Source organism: Tricharina praecox (genome assembly GCF_024521635.1).
Source record: "Tricharina praecox strain CBS 144465 chromosome Unknown BZA05scaffold_2, whole genome shotgun sequence".
In the NCBI taxonomy this organism is placed as follows: domain Eukaryota; kingdom Fungi; phylum Ascomycota; class Pezizomycetes; order Pezizales; family Pyronemataceae; genus Tricharina; species Tricharina praecox.
Genome location: NW_026250404.1, coordinates 576,134 through 597,655, shown reverse-complemented (window position 1 = coordinate 597,655; position 21,522 = coordinate 576,134). Strand labels below are relative to the sequence as shown.

General features: G+C 55.3%; 6 protein-coding genes across 6 annotated transcripts; 3 read left to right on the top strand and 3 right to left on the bottom strand.

Annotated features, from left to right (window-relative positions):
• Positions 1 to 3,507: 3,507 nt before the first annotated feature.
• On the top strand, positions 3,508 to 5,546 carry BZA05DRAFT_367226 (P-loop containing nucleoside triphosphate hydrolase protein; the record flags this gene model as incomplete). Its single annotated transcript, XM_051481558.1, has 2 exons — positions 3,508 to 5,261; positions 5,332 to 5,546. The coding sequence occupies 2 exons, from the start codon at positions 3,508 to 3,510 to the stop codon at positions 5,360 to 5,362; spliced, it is 1,785 nt and encodes a 594-aa protein (XP_051343402.1). The 3' UTR covers positions 5,363 to 5,546.
• A 557-nt stretch (positions 5,547 to 6,103) lies between these two features.
• On the top strand, positions 6,104 to 8,065 carry BZA05DRAFT_470535 (kinase-like domain-containing protein). The gene is made up of 5 exons (XM_051487906.1): positions 6,104 to 6,435; positions 6,492 to 7,040; positions 7,110 to 7,258; positions 7,324 to 7,555; positions 7,617 to 8,065. The coding sequence occupies exons 1-5, from the start codon at positions 6,352 to 6,354 to the stop codon at positions 7,749 to 7,751; spliced, it is 1,149 nt and encodes a 382-aa protein (XP_051343401.1). The 5' UTR covers positions 6,104 to 6,351; the 3' UTR covers positions 7,752 to 8,065.
• Positions 8,066 to 9,235, bottom strand: BZA05DRAFT_384266 (peptidase M76 family-domain-containing protein). The gene is made up of 3 exons (XM_051482306.1): positions 8,821 to 9,235; positions 8,465 to 8,721; positions 8,066 to 8,402 (listed from the first exon to the last, which is right to left on the bottom strand). Exons 1-3 carry the CDS (start codon positions 9,050 to 9,052, stop codon positions 8,175 to 8,177), a joined length of 717 nt encoding a protein of 238 aa, XP_051343400.1. The 5' UTR covers positions 9,053 to 9,235; the 3' UTR covers positions 8,066 to 8,174.
• Positions 9,236 to 9,440: 205 nt separating this feature from the next.
• On the top strand, positions 9,441 to 11,649 carry BZA05DRAFT_384265 (Aspartate/glutamate/uridylate kinase). Its single transcript, XM_051482305.1, has 7 exons — positions 9,441 to 9,717; positions 9,765 to 9,952; positions 10,017 to 10,127; positions 10,189 to 10,284; positions 10,341 to 10,515; positions 10,565 to 11,263; positions 11,321 to 11,649. Exons 1-7 carry the CDS (start codon positions 9,627 to 9,629, stop codon positions 11,410 to 11,412), a joined length of 1,452 nt encoding a protein of 483 aa, XP_051343399.1. The 5' UTR covers positions 9,441 to 9,626; the 3' UTR covers positions 11,413 to 11,649.
• BZA05DRAFT_470532 (eukaryotic translation initiation factor 3 subunit D) lies at positions 11,648 to 13,973 on the bottom strand. The gene is made up of 3 exons (XM_051487905.1): positions 13,560 to 13,973; positions 12,245 to 13,484; positions 11,648 to 12,185 (listed from the first exon to the last, which is right to left on the bottom strand). Exons 1-3 carry the CDS (start codon positions 13,786 to 13,788, stop codon positions 11,912 to 11,914), a joined length of 1,743 nt encoding a protein of 580 aa, XP_051343398.1. The 5' UTR covers positions 13,789 to 13,973; the 3' UTR covers positions 11,648 to 11,911.
• Positions 13,974 to 14,575: 602 nt separating this feature from the next.
• BZA05DRAFT_331349 (uncharacterized protein) lies at positions 14,576 to 20,605 on the bottom strand (the record flags this gene model as incomplete). The annotated part of the gene is made up of 7 exons (XM_051480586.1): positions 14,576 to 15,702; positions 15,753 to 15,875; positions 15,932 to 16,268; positions 16,368 to 17,292; positions 17,764 to 19,895; positions 19,951 to 20,281; positions 20,376 to 20,605. 7 exons carry the CDS (start codon positions 20,603 to 20,605, stop codon positions 14,576 to 14,578), a joined length of 5,205 nt encoding a protein of 1,734 aa, XP_051343397.1.
• Between the last annotated feature and the right edge of the window lie 917 nt (positions 20,606 to 21,522).

The following is a 21,522-nucleotide window of genomic DNA, read 5'->3' as shown; positions in this document are numbered from 1 at the left end:
TATATCGAAGGGTCGAAAGAAAGAGGGAAAAAAAGCGAGTATGTAGCCATGCGACCGGCGGCCGCTCGCTCGACCATCCAAATTTCAACACTTCACTTCACTTCAACTCTCGAGCCCGCGTTCTCGCGTTCTCGCCATGCGCGGACAGCCACAGCACAGCACGGCGTTTCGTGCCACACCATGGAAATGGAAGTGGGCCGACATCGTGGTCGCCAATTACCACCGAGAATCAGAGCCTTGACGGCCACGCCGGGGTCGTGCAGTAGAGTAGGAGACCGGAGCATGTAGATACTGGTAGAGCATGTACTCTACTTACATACCGGTACCTGTGCAGCAGCCTGCTGCAAGCTGGGAATCCGACTGGCACTGCTTGCTTGCACGCACGCAAGGTAAAACATCCCAAAACAATAACAGTCCAGGTCAGCGGCGCCGCGCGAAACCTCCTCTGCCTGGCCCCCGCCCCGCCATTTCTTGTCTCCCTTCGTTCGTTCTCGCCTCCCTCCCTTCGCTCGCTCTCGCCTCCCTCCCTTCGCTCGCTCTCGCCTCCCCTTTGTCGTCCCGTCCAATCGGCTGCAGCCTTTCTCCCCGTCCGTACGCGTCTGCCGGGTGTGGCCTGCAACTGCTATACTGTAATATCCAATATCAGATACTCTACTACCTAGTATGATACGCAGAGTAGAGTATGGACGGACACTCGAGGCCGCCGTCGGTCATAACAATCATAACAATAACAACAATACTATAACAATAACAAAACCCAAAACAACAACAATCGGGCCCAGGCAAACGCAGCAAGCCGGGAACATGTTCGTATCATATCATAGTCGGAGTCTGGAGTAGAGTAGAGTATGGAGCCTGCCTAGAGTAATACATACGCCTGCACAGTGAGTGCATGCCTCATGCGGACGCATCGCGAGTTTCGCGTCAATTGTAAAGCAAAAAAAGCACCGGTCGGTGTGCCTCTTCAGCCTTTGGGAAGGGGAGGGGGAGGGGAGGGGAGGGGGCATAGGGCAGTCATGCACTCTAACTGTTCGATCCATGCCGGTTCTGTTACACCTCCTACCTAGATACACACCTAGACGGATTCGGTCCAGCCTGGCCTCTGGGATCACGAGTGCTGGATCATGCAGATCATGTGCTCGACCTCGGGTGTATGTACTCGACTCGCACCATCAAGCACACGGACGCCAAAAACCCGGCCGGACCGGAATAACCATCACCACGCGCGAACCGAACGCTATTGAACCCAGACCAGACAGACCCCCCATAGCCCCGAGGAAGAAAGGGAAGGGGTACTTTGGCCTCCAACTTCCACTCGTCCGTCCGATTGCACGGTTTGACGGACAGACGGCATTGTTGCAGCCGACGAAGGCCAGGCCAGGCCAGGCCTCCTCCTCGAAAGCAACGCGGCTTAAGGCTTGCAATGCTTGGTGCCAGCGGCGTTCCACGGACTGCCCGGAATGCACATCTTACGCTCCTTGAAAGGAGTCGCTGGGGATGGGTTCGGTCGGGCCTTCTCACCTTCCTTTGCCGCGTTCGAAGTCGCTGCCCGGTGGGAAAGAACTCGGTACTCTAGGTACTCTAACTGCTCTACTCCTTTGCCCTGAAGTACTAGCTATACTCCACCGCGGACTAGCCTAGGTACTTGGGTATGATGTTATCGAAGAATTCGCGTTTCCCCACAAGTGAGTGTTCGATTGGCCATGGACCTAGGTAGGATGCCGGATACCTGCCTGCCTGCCTGCCTACCTACCTCCTACTATGCATCCACAACATTTCGCACATTTCTGCAGGAATCATCCTCGCCATTTCACCGTGCGACGGAGACGGAGACTCAGAGAGTGGTCATTGGCAAACGAGGTGCAGGCAGAAGGCTTGCATGCGATGAGGTGAGGGGAAGGAAGGAAGTGCACATCCCTTTGCGAGGATTATTTCCAGAGTTCCCAATCTTCGTCTTCCTCGACTGCGAACTGTTTGTTTACATACATATAGCCATCATCATGAATGAAAAAACGCATGGGACGCCTGCCACTACTCACTCAATCAATCACTCACTATCTACTACCACCCATTGGCGTGCTTGACATTTAAACCCAAATTTCACGGAACCCATACGTGTTCATATGATGTGATTCAGGGAGCCCAAGTACCGTACTTGCTCTACCGTACTCGGAAAACGTGCCGAATTACCGTTCCTACTCTAGATACTCTAGTTACCGGGCTTGTGGGGCGGGCCGAGTTACTCTACATACCCAAGGTACTCCTAAGTAAGGACCTACACATGTATGTACTAGCACTACATACATGTATGTACAAAGTGCCGTCGTATGGATTCCCCGCCGGCGCTCAGGCATCATCATCAGCATCAGCATCATCAGCATCATCAGCATCATCAGCATCACGAACTTCCTTATAGTAAAGCCGGAGGTTCTTCCTTACTCTACGTTACATAGGCACATCATAGGCACATCCAGCTGTATGTAACGGCGGGTGCTTCGAGCTCGATCTGACATCCCCCTGTCGCGTGTGCCTAGAGCCTGCTACTCTACATCTGTATGGTACAGGCCCAGCTGAAGTTTGCTCTCCGTAAAACGACGCTTCAGCACCCTACCCTACCTCGCTATCTGAGTTTCAGCTGGATCAACATCTTTCTCGTCTTGTCGGGGACTCGTCGGTGGGGGCGCGCTTGACCACAATCGGCGGGGCGGAAAAGCAATGCAAACCAAAGCAAACCAAGAACTCGCTCTAGATCGCTGGTTACGGCGTTGCATACATACGGAAATACATACAGGCAGGACGGTGACCTTCTGCCTACGGCATTGATATCGGAGATCCCGGAGGATCTGTGTACTCTAGCTATCGACAACCAAACCACGGACAACCACGGACAACCACAACCACGGACGGCGAAAAACGGCGAGGCCGACCGACCGTGGATGGAAATAGAAACATCGCAAATTAATCGTTATGTATGCACATGGGGACCGACCATGGGACCATGATGGGGGCAGATTGGCCCTTGGGGTGGCGTATGTATGCAACTGGACTGGCGTTCGTCCGTCCTTGACTCCTTGGCTGACGCACAAACACTTGCATGGAGCAGCAGCAGAAGTTAACTAGATCGCGCGCATGCAGGCGGCTGCGCTGCGCGAGCGAGCATGGCTTTGGCTTTGGCTTTGGCTTGGTGCGGGTGCAGTAGAGTAAGTGGGTTTGGTGTCGGAGAGCCGCACCGCGGGACTCGGGAGGACCGGAGGCAAAGAGAAAAAAAAATGATGGGATGTGGAGGAAGCTACTAACAAGACGTGCTCTACACTTTAGCTAATCCATGAATTTCGCGATGCGCACAATCGTCATACAACGACACCCTCCGACGACACCCTCTCCTTCCACCTTGGTATGCTGTTTGCACCTCGCGCTTCTTGTTTTGTTCCACATGACACACTCACTCGGCCGGGCTGCTAACCGGTGACAAAGATTGTAGTCTTCCCGCAGCAGCCGCGATAGATCATGCTGCGCGCCATCTCATCGCGATGTCCGCGGTGCCTGTCCGCCGCCACCACCGGTCCGACCACAAGCACGTTCGTGCGATACATAGCTCGCGACGCACAGCGGAAGCGTCCGCAGCGGCTCATACTCTCGACGGGAGTTGCCCGGGGCGGCGACGGCGGCCGCGGAACTGGCGGCCGCCGAGGCCGAGACGACTTCTCGCCGCCGGGATTGAATCGCACGACGGCCAACATCCCCGCCCACATTCTGGCCAAGAGTCGGCAGCCCGCTCGGGAAGCGGAAGATGATGACAGGAGGAGGAGCAGTAGGAGCACTATCGATAAAGATGGCAGGAAACATAAGCCAAAGGAGCCCCGCGAGATGAAGCACATGAAGATGCGGCAGTCGCTGGCGCCCGTGTCAAGGGTTACCAGGACCGTGGCGCACCAAAAGGTCCAGTCGGTCGATTCGTTCGAAGACTTTGGGTTGTTGCCTGCTACGCAGGAGGCGATTCTGACCAGCGCACTTGGCGATCTTGAAACCGTTGCGCCAACGATGGTGCAGAAGCTGGTCATTCCAGCCTTGATGGGGAAAGGGCCGACACGGCGCCGGAGGTACGCTGATGAGGCGGCTGGCACAGAAAGTTATCTCATTGCCGCCGAGACCGGCTCCGGAAAGACGCTGGCGTATGCTATTCCGGCTGTCGACGCTATCAAGCGCCAGGAGGCGGAAGAGAAGGAGGCCGCGCGCCTAGAGGAAGAGCTAAACCCTAAGCCCCCGCCCTCGCCCAGTGACATTGAGATACCGACCGTGGAAAAAGAAACGCTCAATGGCAGGCCCAGGGTGGTCATCCTGGTGCCAACGTCGGAACTGGTGTCGCAGGTCGGCGCGGTCATGAAGTCGCTCTCGCACGTGGCCAAGTTCCGCACCGTGGTCATCTCCCGCGAATTCTCCGCCACCGTCATCAGGAACCGGCTCTTTGGAGGACCATGCGATGTCGTCGTCTGCACACCCCATCTACTCAACAGCTTGACGGAAACAAACCCGGCGCTTTTCTCCAGATGCACTCACGTCGTGGTCGATGAGGCAGATTCACTGTTCGATAGATCGTTCTCGCCCACCACAACTGCTGTCATCGGCCGATGCCAGAATCTCCAGAAGCTGATCCTGTGCTCGGCCACGATCCCCCGCTCGCTCGATACACGGCTGCGCGAACTCTACCCTGACATGAAGCGCCTGGTCACGCCTAACCTGCACGTGGTCCCCCGCCGAGTGCAACTGCATGTAGTCGACGCGGACAGCACGTTGTATCACGGGAACAAGAGACTAGCCTGTGCGGATACGCTCTACACTATTGCCAAAGACAACACGGAAGAGGGATTCATGAAGAAGGTGATCGTGTTCGTCAACGAGCGCGAAACGACGACCGAGCTCACAAGGTACCTCCGGACCAAGGGCATTGACGCGATCGAGTTTGCCCGCGACACCAAGGACCGCATGCACACCGAAACCATGGAAATGTTTACATCGGGCAAGACAGACGTTGATTCCGAGCTTACGGGGCGGCAGCGGATGAAGGTATTGGTTACCACGGACATTGCCAGCCGTGGCGTGGACACGAAAACGGTCAAGAACGTGATCCTATACGATAAGCCGCACAGCGCGATCGATCTGATACACCGCATCGGCCGGACTGGAAGGATGGGGCGCAGAGGTAGGGCCATTATATTGGTCGACAAGTACACCGACAAAGGCTGGATCAAAGACATCAAAACGTAAGTCCTCAACATTTTGCTTTTCGTCGTCATCGTCGTACAGCGGTCCCGGTGCTGACATGAAACACAGGAGCATGCATATCGGCGGACCCCTCATCTAGGCTGAGAGCGGGGAAAGGTGGCATTCGATTGGTCACGATAGATAGCGAGTACCATGGGAACCCCTACTTGATTCCCATTGTTATCAACATATGAAAGGATATGGGCTTGTTTGAGGTTGCACGCTGTCAACATGCCTCTTAGCGGGGGGAGGGGAAGGGAGGGGGAGAGGGGGCAAATACCAGCCATCGAATTCACCTTGTTGTCAACCTTACCGCCGGACCATTGTTAGGTATCGATATGATTCAATGTAAAGCTTGCTGTGTAAAATACGCGCGCTCCTCTCTCTAGTTTAATCGCCAATTTTGCCACCGTGATGTCTTTGGCCGCATTCCCTGGCGCCCTAATGACCGAGTATTATTGCATGATCCTGAGCCACAGCACCACAGCACCAGGGAAATTCCGAGTTTACGCGCGCAACCGATTGTCGAATTGGCAATATGCGGTTGGCGGCCTGGTAATAGATTCGCGGTAGCCGAGACAACACGCCTCACCCCCACTGGTGGCGCTTTTTTTCTTCTTTTTTTCTTGTTTGTTTTTTTTCTCTCTTCTAAACGAGCAGCAGCAGCGTGAGGAGGAAGGAGAACGGCAGGCGTGGAGCAGTTTGATCGTCCATCGAAGTCCGGAGGCTCTTCCCCGTTTCGGGATCGACAGGTAGCCCTGTTATTGCTTGGCAGCGTTGAGGCAGCGTTGTCCCGACAACGCGTTGTTGGTTATTGACGCCCGCCCTCTCAAAAGTCACGCACCCCATCCAGTCTGGTCTTTCTCCTCTCCAAACAAACACTTCCTCCGTCGCCGTCCGATCGCCAGCCACCGCAACCGCACCCGCAACCGCAACTTGCCTCCCCTCCACCCCTCCCCCCCTCCCCGCCCCCCGCTATACCCGGTGTTGCCCTCGTCACCGCCAACACTACTCCCCGCGTGTCGTGTCTTCGATCACATACCCTCGTTGGCTCTCGATACCCAAAATATACACACCCATACCCGCCCAATGTCAGTCCGACAGTTGGAAGCCCGCCTGGCGGGCACGCACCTAAACGAAGAGAACGCGGTCGTTTTGCACAAGTCTACGAAGGTGCGCTCTCCTACCCCCAGCACAAGTTGCAGGCAGGGGCTGACATAAACGCGCAGAACACCGTTTCGGCGGCGCCCCAACAACAGCAGAGCCACCGGCACCCACTGCTGAAGCTCGCAGTGCACAACCAGAACCAGAGCGTGCCTACATGGCGATCCGAGATGCCGCCGCCCGCGTCGCCCGCGTCGCTGCGCAAGGGCGACGCCGCGGACCTCCGCGATCCGCGGAACTCCCACAGCAGCGTCGTATCGATCCCCGCGGCGGTGCAGCCGACCCGCGAGTTCCACCTGGGGATGTTCGAGATCGGGCGGCCGCTGGGGAAGGGGAAGTTCGGGCGCGTGTATCTAGCCAAGGAGCGCAAGAACGGCTTCGTGTGCGCCCTCAAAGTGCTCCATAAAAATGAGCTCCAGAAAAATCAGGTCGAGAAGCAGCTGCGGCGTGAAATAGAGATTCAGTCGAACCTTCGCCACCCTAATATCCTCCAGCTGTATGGTCACTTCCATGACTCGAAGCGCGTCTTCCTCATACTGGAGTTTGCCGGCCAGGGGGAGCTCTATAAGATGCTGCAGAAGGCGAGGCGCTTTTCGGAGCCGAGGGCTGCTGAAGTGAGTGATGCCCATCCCGCCCCCCGCTGAGACTACCGAATGATACCCAGTGTACTGACTCTCGTATAGTATGTAGCTCAAATGACGGCCGCTCTCATTTACCTGCACAAGAAGCACGTCATCCATCGTGACATCAAGCCGGAGAATATCCTAGTCGGCATCCACGGCGAGATCAAGCTTTCAGATTTCGGCTGGAGTGTTCACGCACCCAACTCCCGGTAATTGCACCCTTTGCAGCAGTATTCGTGTGTGTGTAGAGAAAAGTAAAGCTAACGGATGGCAGGCGCACAACGATGTGTGGAACACTGGACTATCTGCCACCGGAGATGTTGAACGGCAGCTCGCACCACAACGAGAAGGTAGATCTGTGGTCTCTCGGCGTGTTGATGTACGAGTTCCTTGTGGGCTCGGCACCATTCGAAGATACCCCGCTGGAGACGCAAAAGAGAATCGTGCGCGGTGATATGAAGGTGCCAGACTTTATCAGTCCCGAGGCGGCGGATCTTATCCGGAAGGTTTGTTTCTCTTCGTATTGAATGTTAAAGGGAAGAACGGTGGCTGACATGGTCCGCATAGCTCTTGGTTGTTCGACCCGATCAGCGGATTCCACTGCAGGATATCTTCAAGCACCCATGGATCGTCAAGCATGTCACTGGGAAAACGAAGCGCGAACGCTCGGGGGCCGAGCGCAGTTCCCGAGAGCGAGAATAGTTGTGGGAGATTGAGCTCAGCATGGCTTGGCTGGAGTTAACGGTTTCGCGCGGCGGGCAGCACTCCTGCGATCTGACATTTGTAGTATGCAGAGACGGAGTTGTACGGCCATTTGTGTTTTTCTGTTCTATTCATCGTCGCTGTTGGGTTATTGTGGTTATTGTGTGGCTTGGCTTTTTTGGTGTTTGTTTTGTTTTGTTTTTCTATGCTTCGAGTTCCAAAAACCATTGTGTTGTGTTGTGTCCTGATTAGCAAGCGAGAGATTGTGTGTCTATATGTAGAACGCAGGACGATCCGCAGTACACAGAGTTCAGTCCCGTCTGGTCTCTGGGCTCTTTCTAATCGTCTATCATAGTCTTTGAGGTATCATACAGTAATTTACATAACCGTTCGTCCATCGGTATCAGAGTCCAATTCTACCCACTACCGGTAGATCTCCCGGAACGGCCTCGTGTCGGCAAAACACGAATCGAAGACCGAGTTCACCACCCGGGCCGCGTGCTCGTCATCCTCACATTTTGGGTGGTTGCGTACCGACAGCGTCGCTCGCCGTCTCACGCAGTCCTGGTGGTGCTTGGTCAGGTCCCAGATGCCCCTCCCGAGGGTTTCCCTAGTCCAGCGACACTCTCCACTGAGCGACGAAGCTCTGACCTATTCCACGCCGCACCATTAGCCCCCACGCCCATCCACACCCACCACGCAGCCGCACTCACCTCGGAGCAAGCATGATGCCTGAGATCATTCCAGTCCACATCGAAGCGCAAGTGGTCATAAGCATGTACCAGCTCATGCGCCAGCGTATCCTCCATGTGGCTGCGGTCGATAAGGCGGTTCTGGCACAGCAGAATGCCGTAGTTCGCGTCGAACCCGCCAGACTGGAATTTCCCGCACGGGAGGCACCGGATGTTGCTCTTGTCTAGCTTGCCGTTCGCGGATTGGATGTTTTCGAGCATGAACCGGATTATCGGGCCTAGTTGAGAGGGGGGTTAGCTGGTTGGGGGAAGGGGGGGAGGGAGGGACGGGGGAGGGAGGGAGGGAGGGAGGGAGGGAGGGGCGGGGGGGAAGGCACTGTAGTTCATCAGGTAGTCGAGGTTCTTCTCGCACTTTGTGCACTGAGCCTCTTTACGCCTCTGCGCGCGGCCGGCCTCGTACTCGGCGCGCTCGGAGGGGGTCATGCCCATGCCCGTCATCTGGGAGAACATTTGGCGCCACCATTCTGGAGCTCCGCGGGTGGGTTTGGGGGGTGTGCTGGTGGTGCTGTCGCTCGGTGGTGGTGGTGCGATGGGTGTGGTTTGCTCCATCGTGGGGCGATTGTGGTGGGGTGCTGGCTGTGCTGTGGTGGGGGTGGAGTGGCCGCGGTTGAGGATGTTTTTCGTGATTCGTGATCGGCACGATAGTACTGCACGTGACTAGAACGCCGGTTGAGGCGTGTTTAGAGTAACGACACTGTTGCGGATCAAAGGAAGATTCGTGCCTGCTGTTCCGCAGCCCAATTAACCTGCGGACAGGGAAGCTGTTCATCGCGAGTGAGGCGGTCATAGGAATACCATCCGTAAAAGCAGCAGCAGGTTGAAAACAGAGAGACATTTTCCCTCCCGTGCCACCAATAGCTATCAGATAGGGCTGTTAGCTTAATTCCTCACGCCCACCGCCCCTCCCCCGCCATCCCGCCCCGGACTTCGAACTCTCTCCTCCTGTAAGTTGCCAGCCTCAGCCTTCTCACGAACTCTTGATGTAGCCTTTCAAATGGGTAGATATAGATGGCTGATAGGATCCCTTTCGCCTGCAGAGTCTCCAATCACGCACGCACGCACGAAAGAAAAAAAGCTGAAGTACCGAGGACAAAGTAGCCAGATTCCAACAACATAGCCCGCCATGCATCCGTCGACGCCCACCTCGAAGCTTCACGACCGCACCTCGCGAGACCTGAAAGGAAAGCGACCTCTCACGATCGTGATCAAGCTCGGTCAGCTTCCCCACCCGGCTACTACGCGCAGGGGCTGACAGCGGCAGGCACATCGTCGATCTGCGACGAGAAGACCCACGAACCTCTGCTGTCGAACCTCTCGCTCATCGCCGAGACGTGTATCCGCCTCCGAAGGGACGGCCACAGAGTCATCCTCGTGTCTTCCGGCGCTATCGGCATTGGCTTGAGACGATTGGATCTGGATAAACGCCCCAAGCACCTGGCGGCTGTGCAGGTAGACGCTCCGCGGTGGTGGTGACGAGTGCGAGGGAGGGAGGCTTATAAGTTACATCTTTTAGGCGATTGCGGCCGTTGGACAATGCCGGCTCATTGCCCTATGGGATGAGCTGTTCTCCCACCTACGACAACCGGTCGCGCAGATCCTGTTGACCAGGAACGACATCGCGGATGTGAGTCACCGTCACCTCGACGATGCCTCCCATTATTGGTCCTGACTAACTCACGATGCAGCGAACGCAATACCTCAATGCGGCAAATACCCTGAACGAACTCCTGCACATGGGAATCGTTCCCATCGTGAACGAGAACGACACGCTCGCCGTCACTGTGCGTGAGAAAACGCCTCCGAGTGATATACTGTGATTGACTAGAGCTACATATAGGAAATCAAATTCGGAGACAACGACACGCTGTCTGCCATCACTGCAGGAATGGTCAACGCGGACTATCTATTCCTCATGACGGATGTCGACTGCCTGTACACCAACAACCCGCGCACACATCCCGATGCGAAGCCGGTCGAGGTGGTGGAGGACATCTCGAGTCTCGAAGTCGATGGTATGAGAATACCACCCATTTCCTGTGTTTCCGGTGGCTAACGATACAGTGTCATCCGCGGGCTCCAGCCTCGGCACCGGCGGCATGTCGACGAAGCTCACGGCCGCGCGCCTCGCCACCTCCGCCGGCGTAACAACCATCATCACGCGCTCCTCGACGCCCAGCAACATCTTCCACATAGTGGCGTACTGCCAAACGCTCAAGCGGGAGTCTATGACATCTACCCCGGTGATGTCGCGGAACTCCAGCTACACGACGCTCACCTCCCTCCACCACAGCAGCAGCGGGGGCGGCCCCGACCCCGTCGCCGCCTCCGCCGCGCTCTACTCCGCGGCCCAGATGCCTACGCCGCCTTTGCGCAGCGTGCCCGGCACGCCGACACTCCACCCACCATGCCCTTTGCACACACGCTTCGTCGCGAAACCCCGCGCGCTCCGCGACCGCTACTTCTGGATCCTGCACGGGCTCAAGCCGCACGGCACACTGGTGATCGACGAGGGGGCGTACCGGGCGCTGACACGCACGGACAAGGCGGGGCTGCTCCCTGTCGGCGTGCTTGACGTGCTCGGCTCCTTCGCGCAGCAGGAGTGTGTCAGTGTCGTTGTTGCGAAGCGGAATGCCGAGAGTGAACTCGGATATGATGCTGGCCCAGAGGTCGGGAGAGCCCTCGTTAATTATACTTCCGTTGAGATTGCGAGGATTAAGGGCCAGAGGAGTAGTCATATCCATGAGCTGCTGGGGTACGCTGGTGAGTTTAAGGTTTAAACGTTTGGAGGTGAGATTGGCTGACAGATGGGATGCATAGACTCCGAGTATATTGCGTACCGTGACAATACCGCCTTCTTTGATAGGAATTTGGATACGCCGACCCCGACCATGACGCCGACTCCGCAGTAGGGCGGGAGACGTCAAGACGCGATGAGTGTTGGACAGTGTGGAAGGGAGGGTTTGCTTGCGTAGAAATAAGTACTTAGAGGATGAAGAATACGATACAATGGTATGATCAGGCGTGGATGAGGTACAGATAGGTCCATGGAAAGTGACTTCTCTAAATGAATGCGGTTCACCACTTGACTGCGAGACAAATGGAGCGGGTGTTTCTTTTGTTGCATCAATTGTAAGCTTGAATGGAACGAGAGCCAAATAGTTGGTGTTTGTCCGGAAGTTTACTGGTGCGAGTGATATCCCATAGTTACAAGTCAAGTCACAAAGGAAGCGTTTGTTCGTCATATCCATTCCAAGCAACACTTTTTGGAATCTACAATCTCGCGCCCAACAATCCAGCCAAGCAATTCTCTGAACGGAAATCCCAAATGCCCAATTATGAAAAAATAACACAAGCCGAAAGCTACAAGCACAAGACAGGGTAAAAAGCAAATCAGAGCTCATTTTTTGTTTACGACTGCTCGGGAGCGACAACCTCCTCCTCATCCTCGTCGAAAGCGGTGGGCGGGACCTCGTACAGTCGCAGGACGGGCTTGTTGGGGTCCTTGACGAGCACGTACTTGCCCTCGGGCATCTGCATGCACATGTCGACGATGGTGCGGACGATGCCCCAGCCGTTGTTCAGGTTCAGGTTCATCTGCGAGGCGAAGTCGCGAGGCTTGAAGGATACGACGCCGAGGATGACGTGGCGGTTGTTGTCCTTTGGTGTGGCGCGGGACACGAATCTATCATGATGCTATCAGTATGTGATGGATAGAATAAAAACGAGTGAGGAGGAGCATACCCGATCTTCATCTGGTTCGCGTTGGCCAGAATGCTCTGTGTTGTCCACCTGGCGAGCTTGCAAGAGTTGTTCTTCATCTCGGTGGCGACCACAGCTCCGAGCTGCGAGCTCAGCTTCTGCCGCCAGTTGAGGGCCGCACCGGCACCGGCCGCACGGTCATCGTACTCGTTCAAAGCCTTGATGGTCATGAACTGCTCGCCTCCGCCGGCCTTGGCGACAGCATCCAACTCCGTCCGGACGATTAGGTGCATGGGCTCCTCCTCATTCAGACTCAGGTCGAATCTCCTGTACTTGTAGGCCCTGCTGCCGAGGGGCTCGGTGTCCTCCTCGGGGTTGTAGAAGGGGTTGGGCTGCGGGAACTCGAATTTGCCGGCGCTCTCGTTCACGGTCTGGATGGCGAAGTTCTGGTTGATGAAGGTGGCCTCGAGCGACAGGGCCTGCGGTGCGTTCATGGCCTCCTTGTTGCCCTCGGACACATCCAACGGCGGATCGGTGGCGTTCTCGTTGACGGATACGTAGTCGATCTGCGACCCTTCACGCTTGTCGAGGAAGATCTTGTTGCCCGCACGCACGATGACGATGTCCCAGGGGTACACCGAGCGGGGTGCACACATGAGCATCGACAGAACGGACTCGGTAGCGAAGATGGTGGCTTCATCCTTTTGGGCCAGCTCCTGGATGACGGGGTCATCACTGGCAGTCGGGTTGAAGAACAGCCTATCCTGGACAGCCAGTCTCCGCTCGGCAGTCTTGCTTCCGGCAGCCTTCTCGTTGGCGCGATCGTAGTAGTGGAGGAAACCGTAGCTACCAATATCCTCGCCATCGTCGGTCTCCAAGTTCAGCTTCGCCAGCCTGTTGAAGTCGATCTCCTCAAGCATCTTCCACTCGGACTTGATCATGACAGACGCATCCCGGTTACGCTGCGGCTTATCCCAATCCTTCCAACCGAAACGGCGACCTCCACGGCCACCACCACGGCCACCGCGAGCATCAAATCCACCACGCCCAGTCTGTGCGCGCTGGAAGCCGCCACGACCACCCGGAGCAGCCCCGCCACGGCCACCACCAGTAGCCGCACCCCTCGCACCCCTTCCACGGAAGATCGTACCGCCGCCACGGCCAAAGCCCATTCTCGGCTTGGTCGACGTGCGAGTATTATCAACGACGGAGAACGACGCCTCGTCCTCCGCATGCTGGTACGAGAACAAGCTCGAAGTACCTGCACCGTAGATTTGCTGATCTATCCCGCCACAACATCATCATCAGCTCGTCGAGATCCCAACAGCTCCTGCCCGCGCATCCTCCACACACGCACCTCTGTAGTTGCGGTTGTAGCCCTGCCGGCCTCCCCGCCCGCCCTCGCGGTTGTCCTTGCCACTGTCCTGTGTCCAGTCGGCCATGCGGCCGAGTTTGTCGCCCTTGGAGTATGGTGCGTACGGCACTTCGTTCAGCGAGGAGTCGGTGGAAGCTGGGGGCCCCCATGCGCCGCCCTCGGAATCCGGGAGCGAAGCTATGAGCGATGAAAGCTGAAAAGACGGCGCCATGATTTTTTTCGATTTGGTGTTGGTACTATCGATTGAGAGTTTCGAGGGGTGTGGAGCGTAGTGGGGTTGTTGGTTTGAGGTTTGAATTTTGGAGGTTTAGTGCGCGATTGAAATCTTGGCGCGGTGGGGCATTTCGCCTCCACTTTCAACAGTCGTCACAATCACCATGCATCACCCGAGTTTTGAATACGAATTGAAATGGCTCGACTTCGATTTTACGGTTAACCTCACTCGTATGATCGAAGGAGGACTGGATTCTCCAGAGCCTTCTACCTATTCTAGTTTGTTCACCATTGCACCCTGGTGCCATATCAATTCCCAACCTGCAAAACCGGTACCAGACTCCGCAAATAAAAACACTCCATCAAAGCAATCAAACCAATACAGTCCTCCACCGTCAATCACAAGAGATGTCAAACATCGTCGTATACTTCATGAACGAGAATAATGTCAAGGGACAAGAAAACCGGAGGAACCATACCACCCGGAGGAACCAAATCAGATCGCACAAAACCCCTGGACAATAAGAAAATTGAACAGCCATTAAGCTGAAGGAAGAACGAGATATCAGGACCGAAGAAAGAAAAAAAAGCAACCCAAGGTAAATGGTAAACATTCCAACGCCATTGCCTTTGCCAGCTGAAAGGAAAATGAAAAAGGAAAAAGGAACACGCCAGCTAACCCAAAACAAACATATCTCTACAAGGATGGAGACAAGAAACATCAATCATACGGAACGCTTGATATAGCACTAATACATGCTACTCCCAGGCTCTCACCCACCCTATCACCGTCTCCCCTCGCTGCTCTTCGTCCTCTTGAGCTCAGGGGGACTCCATTTGACCCCTCGGATCATCTCCCCAATACTTCTGCTCTTGTTTGGTTTCTTCCCACCACTGATTGAATCCTCGTCGTCGGCATCGGCCTCCTCTCCCAATAGTCCTTCCTTGCGTTGCTTGCCCAACTTTTCCTTCTTCTTCTCCAGAGAGCTTCGCTTGCCTCTATTCTTGAAATCGAGAGGCGTGGATTGTGATTGTTCCTCGTCTTGGCTGGATGTGTCCTTGTCTTTCGAAGGCGAAAATATCATGCTGAACCTAGACTTTTCCTCTTTGACCGGCTGTTTCTGCGCAGCATCATATAGAAGGGAATTTTCTGCTGCAGAGTGCCCTCGATAGCCTGGAAGTGGCGAGCTCGATCTGCTGAGCGGTGATTTCAACAGCTCGACAGACGGAGTGCCAAATGCAGGTGTCGCAGTCATGGATGGAGGCAGAGGTATCATGTCCGGCAAAGACGGCAGTGTAGGGGTAGGGTTGTCGATCATCCCAGTGCTGACGTGCGTCGACAGCGGAGACGGAATCCTCTCCATGGCGTGCGACTGTAGTCTACCTGGTGCTGTCTCCTGGTGCTGTATATGAACGGGAGGTGACGGCAAGCTGACCGGTTCCGGCTCCAAACTTGATCCTTGAGGGGGATCCCAGTCATTTGTCCGAGAGTTGTTGCTGGAGATTGACACCGCGTCGTCGTCCAGCGGGAGGAATTGAGAAAGAAGCCGGGGTCTCCCACCGGACATGAACGGCTCAACCGTCGGCGACATCCTTCCATGCTGTAAGTCCAAGATATCGGACGGCTGGTTGAGATTGAGACCGAGCGACTCCTTCCGTTCCCCGAAAGCTGGTCGCTCAGGAGCTGGGGCCTTCCAGAAGCAGAGACGCTCCAATACATCGATAAGCTTGGACGGAGTCGCAGGCTTCTCCATCAGTTCGTCAAAGTGCTGCGGATCCGAGAGGTCCTTCAAGTAGCCGGTGACGGCGACGATGGGAGTGGCGGAATTGGGGTTCCTGCTCGTCCGGATCATTCGTGCAACATCCTCTCCATTGATCTGAGGGAGTTTAAATTCCATCAAGATGATGTCAACTACCGAGAGATGTTAGTTGATGCACACATAACCGCGGGAAGCACCATACATTTAACTTCGCCCATAGCATAGCGCATCGCTTCGGCGCCATTCTCCACCATGATAGTACGACACTTCAACTTCTCCAGAAGCCTCTCCATAACCATCCTAGAAACCGGGTGATCCTCACAAACTATATAAAAAAAAGGTTAGCCCAAGAGAAACAGAACAGTGAATAGAATAAGTTACCCAGAACGTCCAGCGGCCGGAATACTGGGCAATCTTGGAAGCTGATGTTCGACATCCTCCGAGCGCTCTGTCGTCGTCGCTGAACCCGAAGCAATGCAGTGCTTCGGACATCCTCGTTGTCGGAAGAGGAGGGAGACATATCGAATACCTGACTGCGCCGCTTTTGCTGTTGTCTGAAGGTGTCGACAACCGAAGTGGTCTCACTATCGGTCGAACCGACCGTGAGCGAACGTACACGTGGGTTGGCACTGGACGGAATCGGCTGCTTGTCCTGGTGGAACGTCTTGGTGGGCGAGGTCGATACCGAGGTTGGGGTGGACGGTACTGGCATTTTGTGCTGATGTCCCTGCATCTTTATGGGTGACGACGACGTCAATGACAATTTGGCTGTATTGGAGATGTGTGGAATGTCCACAAAAGGTTGTAGGGAAGAAACACTCGACTGCTGAGACAAATTCGAAGATCCACTTGCAGTTGACGCTTTTCTCTTGTCACTGGTCCCAGCAGTGAAGGACAACAGAAGCGGAGATGATGGCTGCGATACCCGAGCGGAAGAGGAGAGGTGGTTGGAAGGTGACACTGGCCGCTTCCCGCCATTCTTGGAGGAAGTCGACAAAGCTCTCCCCAGTGGTTTTGTGGAGGCGATGGGACTGACTTCCAGCGGAGACGAAGGGTTCGAAGTCGCCAGAGCAGGCGCGGACTTCAAGGCTTCGGTCTTCAGTTTCTGTATGACATCCTTATTCGCCTTCTCCAGGACAGGCAAGTTCTTGAAGGCGAAGTTTCCAAAGTCATCCTGGGCAACTGGCTCACTAAGCCTTCTGTTGCGGCCCTCTCGTACGTGAGGAGGAATCGACAATGGAATAAGTCCACGCTTATTCGAGCTGATCTCCTTCCTCACACGAGATACGGCATCATGAGGCCGTTCTGGGAGGTCCGCGCCGGGCGTGGAGCATGGTGTCGACTGATCGTCGAACTCGTCCGTGAAGGATTGCAGTGTTGCGCCTCGCGAGTCGAAGTATTCCGTGTCTTCGGGGTTCTGGGGTGTTGGAACAAACTGGGGTTCTTCTTCGAGTAAGGTCTCCCAATTGAGTTCCGCAAAGAAAGGATGCCTCCGCACCTCATCGGCGCCATTAACACCGAGTCTTTGGGTTTGGTCGCTGCACATTAGCCTGTTCATGATATCCTTGGCCTCCGGCGACGCCTCGTCCTCGTCTTCATCCGGCCAATCAATCTTCCGAGCCAGGATGTTCGCAAACACTTGCTCGGGCGTATCAGCGTGGAAAGGAGGATAGCCGTATAGAAACTCGAACAGGATGCATCCCAATGACCACCAATCACTCGTCTCGTCCTGACCAGTTCCGCTGATCGTTTCCGGTGCGAGGTAATCCGGCGTACCAACGAACTTACGATTGTTGTTGTCCTCCGGATTGAATAGGGCTAACTGAGGAGGCATCATCGACGGGGGTGCCGGCTGAACGTGACTCTGCTGGCTGGTGTGGGACGTTACGTGCTGCAGACCAAGTGCGCTGAAGTCGCTGGATGTGCTGCTTTCGCTCTGCGCATCCTCATCGCCAGTGGGGGTTCGCCGACTCGCAATCGCACTGAAGCAGTTCGGGTCGTTTAGATTGAAGTTCTGGAGCATAGTAGTCAAATGATCCGATCCACTATCGCTTCGAGGGTTCGAGGACCGCCTCAACGAACTCTCACGGCTCAGTGTGCCTTCCCGATTGAGACTGAAGTACGACGGGGTTACCAGCTGGGCGTTGCTGTCTGGCATAATGTTCGGGGTGATCGACGGCGAAGTGGCACCAGGGTAGTCGAATGAAGTCGACCGGGAGGAAGCCATTGACTTTGACCTCGCAAACGGACCTTGCTTCAACAGATCCGGAGTCGATTCCGACGATTGGGTTTGCGCTCGCTTCTGACGGCCAATCAAGCCCATTCGCGAAAGCCCGAAATCTGTCAACTTGAGATGCCCCTTCTGATCGATGAGAAGATTGTCAGGTTTCAAATCTCTGTGAATGATCCCCCGGCTATGCAAATGCTCCAAGCCCAGGACAACCTCCGCCATGTACTTTTTTGCCCATTCCTCGGGAAGTCCGCCCAAAACCTTGATGAGCGCGGCACAATCACCACCATTCAGGTACTCCATGACCAGGTAGAGGTAGTCTTTACTGGCAAATGTCCAGAAGAGCTTTGCGACGAAGTCGCTCTCCCCCTGCACCATCATGATTGCCCTCTCGGCTCGTACATTGGTGACTTGATTCTTTGCAATCATGTCCGCCTTCTTTAGAACCTTGATCGCGAAGTAATCTCCCGTCGACTTCTTCTTGGAGAGGTAGACGCTTCCGAAAGCACCCTTACTGATGGGCTTGATGATCTCAAAATCTTTGATCGAAGGCGGCACTGCACGGTTCTGCTGGGATGGGTTCACGCCCGATAGTCGAGGAGAGGAAGGTGTTCCGGATTTGACCTGATCGGACAGAGCAGCCGAAGACTGACGTCGATGGTGAAAGCCGTGGTCTGGACCCGGGGAGAAATCACCCGTGGAGAGTAAAGGTGATGTGATGGGGGTCGGTATGTTTTCGTACATGGATCCTCGAGGCTTGTTTATTCTCAAGGGTGATGATGAAGGCGCAATGCGGGCGGGAGACGGTTGCCGCTTCGGTGAATGGGAGATACTCGCGGAAGATTGGAAGGCGCTCCGTCTCTTTTCATTCCGTGAGCTGAACCGCATCGACAATTCGTGGTCCGATATGGGACTCTCGGTGGATGCGTGTCCGATGGCGGCGGCCAACGAAGATTTCGCGCTGGTATCGCTATCGGCCCCCTCGTTGTCGAACTGCATGCTCGACCGATGGCCATACCTCTTCCTGCGGCTAGTAGTCCTGTGCAAACTCTGCTGTGACTTTGGGGTCGAGCATTCCATCGGACTGGTCGTGCCCGATCCCGCAGGGGACGAATGCCTCCTAAACCTCTGTCCAGGCTCCGCCAGGTTGCTGTTGCTTCTCTGCAGAGCACCATTGAAGTCGCCCTCAAAGATGGATTCGTCTTCGGAACCGCCCGTGTAATCGTCCAGGTCCTCGATCGAAGACACCGACGCCTTCCTTAGAGCCTCGTCGATACAATCCTGCACAAGCATACTAAACTCCAGGCGTATCCTCTCCGAGTATTCTATGGTATTTCTATGTCGATAGACGGCCTCCACCTTGGCCCGAGCCGCAGCCTCGGTATCTTGGCACAGGAGAGCCAGTCCCTTCTCTTCCTCAAGGGTGTTTGTGGCGGGTGATTGCCATTGCATGACCTGGTTGACTCGGGCCTCCGACTCAGGGGACTGCGTTCGAAAGGTGCCCAATTCTACCGCTCCGTAACCCTCTTTGATTGCGGGTGTGCTAATTTCTAGGGCCGTGTCACAAAGATCAAGCAATAATTCAACGATGCGCACGAGTGGTCGACGCGGAGGACGCGATCTGGTTCCGGACGCCGAATGGTCCCTCGACCTGGGAGGTGGAGTGCCAGGGGAAGCAGTTCCCGAGGAAGATGAGGACGTTTGGGGACCGATTGGCAGTCCACGATATTCAATTGGAACAGGTGGTAGAGATTGCTCTCCCGACACTGGCCGCGTGATTCGTCGCTCCATGGCATCCAAGACCCTGACTATAGCTTGCCTGTGCATTTGCAGATTTTCCTGGCAGAGCTGAACATCGCTCTCCGCCTTGTGCTCTAACATACAGAGCTCCGAGTGCTTCTCAAACCACCATGGCTGAATCTGTCTCTCACATATCCGACATAGCACTGGCATCGGAGGTGGATGGTTCCTCGGATCAACAGCACCCTGCTCCGCGAGACTTGTCAGATACCGCGCCAACATACCCGCGCCGACGCCCAGTGATTCGACCAGGACCGGAGCGAGATCGATCGTGATTTCGGTAGGCTCGACGAAAGGGCGTACGACCCACATAGTCTGGACTCGTCAACAACACGCCATCGCAAGGTTTTCGGATCGGGGTGAAGCTCACATGGCTAGGCTCGCCAGTAGCCCGGTCGTAGATCAGAATACCTTGTCCTTCCAAAGTCAGAGTCGTCTGTTGCTCTTGCTGCTGCTGCTCGGGCATTTCGTCCATCTCGAACGCTTCGACTTCGGACTCTGTCGACTCTGCCGACGACTCTGTCGAGATGGCGGAGGCATCCTTGGAAAGCTTCGACATTGACCCCATGGCCACCGTGAATCTGAGCTTGAAACTCCTAGAATCGTCGCTCTTCATCGTCTCGACCGCTCTCTGGAACGCATCCTTATCGTCCACCAGTAGGTCCGCGATCGGCTGGCCTTGAATTGTGTCCCTGGAGGTTCTTTGAGTGGTCAAGATGGTCAGAAAAAGATCGAGAGCAAGCCACTAAACACGAGGGTCCTTCCCCCCCTCTCCGATCCCTCCACTCCACTCACCCGATAACGGTATCCCACGACGGACTGACCCATCGAACCTTGCCGTCCAGATTCAGGTCCATGATGACGTTGTAACTCTCCTCGGCCGCCTCCTTCAAGTCGTCTTTCTCGGCTCGCATCGTCATGCTGGGGCTACGCTCCATTGCTCGTCGTGTCAATTCTTCGTTGGCGGGAGGCGCGAGGGTTGCGCTGCCGCTGACGGTGCGCCTCCCCAAAAGTTCCGTTGCCATCATTTTCGGGGGGTAAACAGTGCTGGGATGTTGAGAGTAAACAAAGTGGTAGGTATAGGCAGGTGGTGGAGGGATCCGCTGAGGTGCCGACCCTACCCGTTGCTGCCTGTCTGTGTTGTCTGTCTCGATCGTGGACGTCCGGTTCCGAGTTTCGGATTCAGTCGAAGGGCGTTTGGAGTTCCGACTAGGAAGAAGAGGGATAAATTGCCATCGTTACTCAGGGAGTGAAGTAATCGCGATCACTCACTCGCGGGTTCGCGAGGTAGGTTGGAAGGGCACGTAGTGGGGGGAGGGTGAGGATGGGATGGGATCCTTTTTGGTTTCTTTTGGGGGGGTTGTGGGTTGTGTATGTAAGGTGAGGCTAGGGGGAGCTGTCTCGCAATGGATGGGAATCTGTCGCAGTTGTGGGAAGGTTTAGGTAGGAACGGACGACGAGAACGGAAGTAACCCTGTGAGGTGTAGAGTGAATGGGTGGTGGTGGGCGGGTGAGATGACGACGGACGGACGAGGAGAGACGGGCAACAATAACAATAGCAACACAGCAGCAGCAGCAACGGTAGCGGTAGCAGCAGCAACAGTCGACAGTCGACAGTCAACAACAACAACAACAACAACAACGACGACGATATCTAATCCAAAGTGGCACGCACTCCAAACGATCGGGTAAGTTGGTGTGTGTTTTCTTTCTTTCTTTCTTTCTTTCCTTTTTTTTTGCTTTTTTTGCTTTTTTATTTTTTGATTGAGGGAGGGTTTTTGAGGTGAAGGCGGGCGGGTTTGGGATTATTGCTGGGGGGTTTGGCTGGGTTGCTATGGGTTTAGCTCTGGAGAAGTGCCGACTACACCGATACGGAGCACACGCCTGTCGAAAAGGCGAGCAGGGGTTGGACGCAGAATAAATAAGTGAGGTGAGGCGAGGG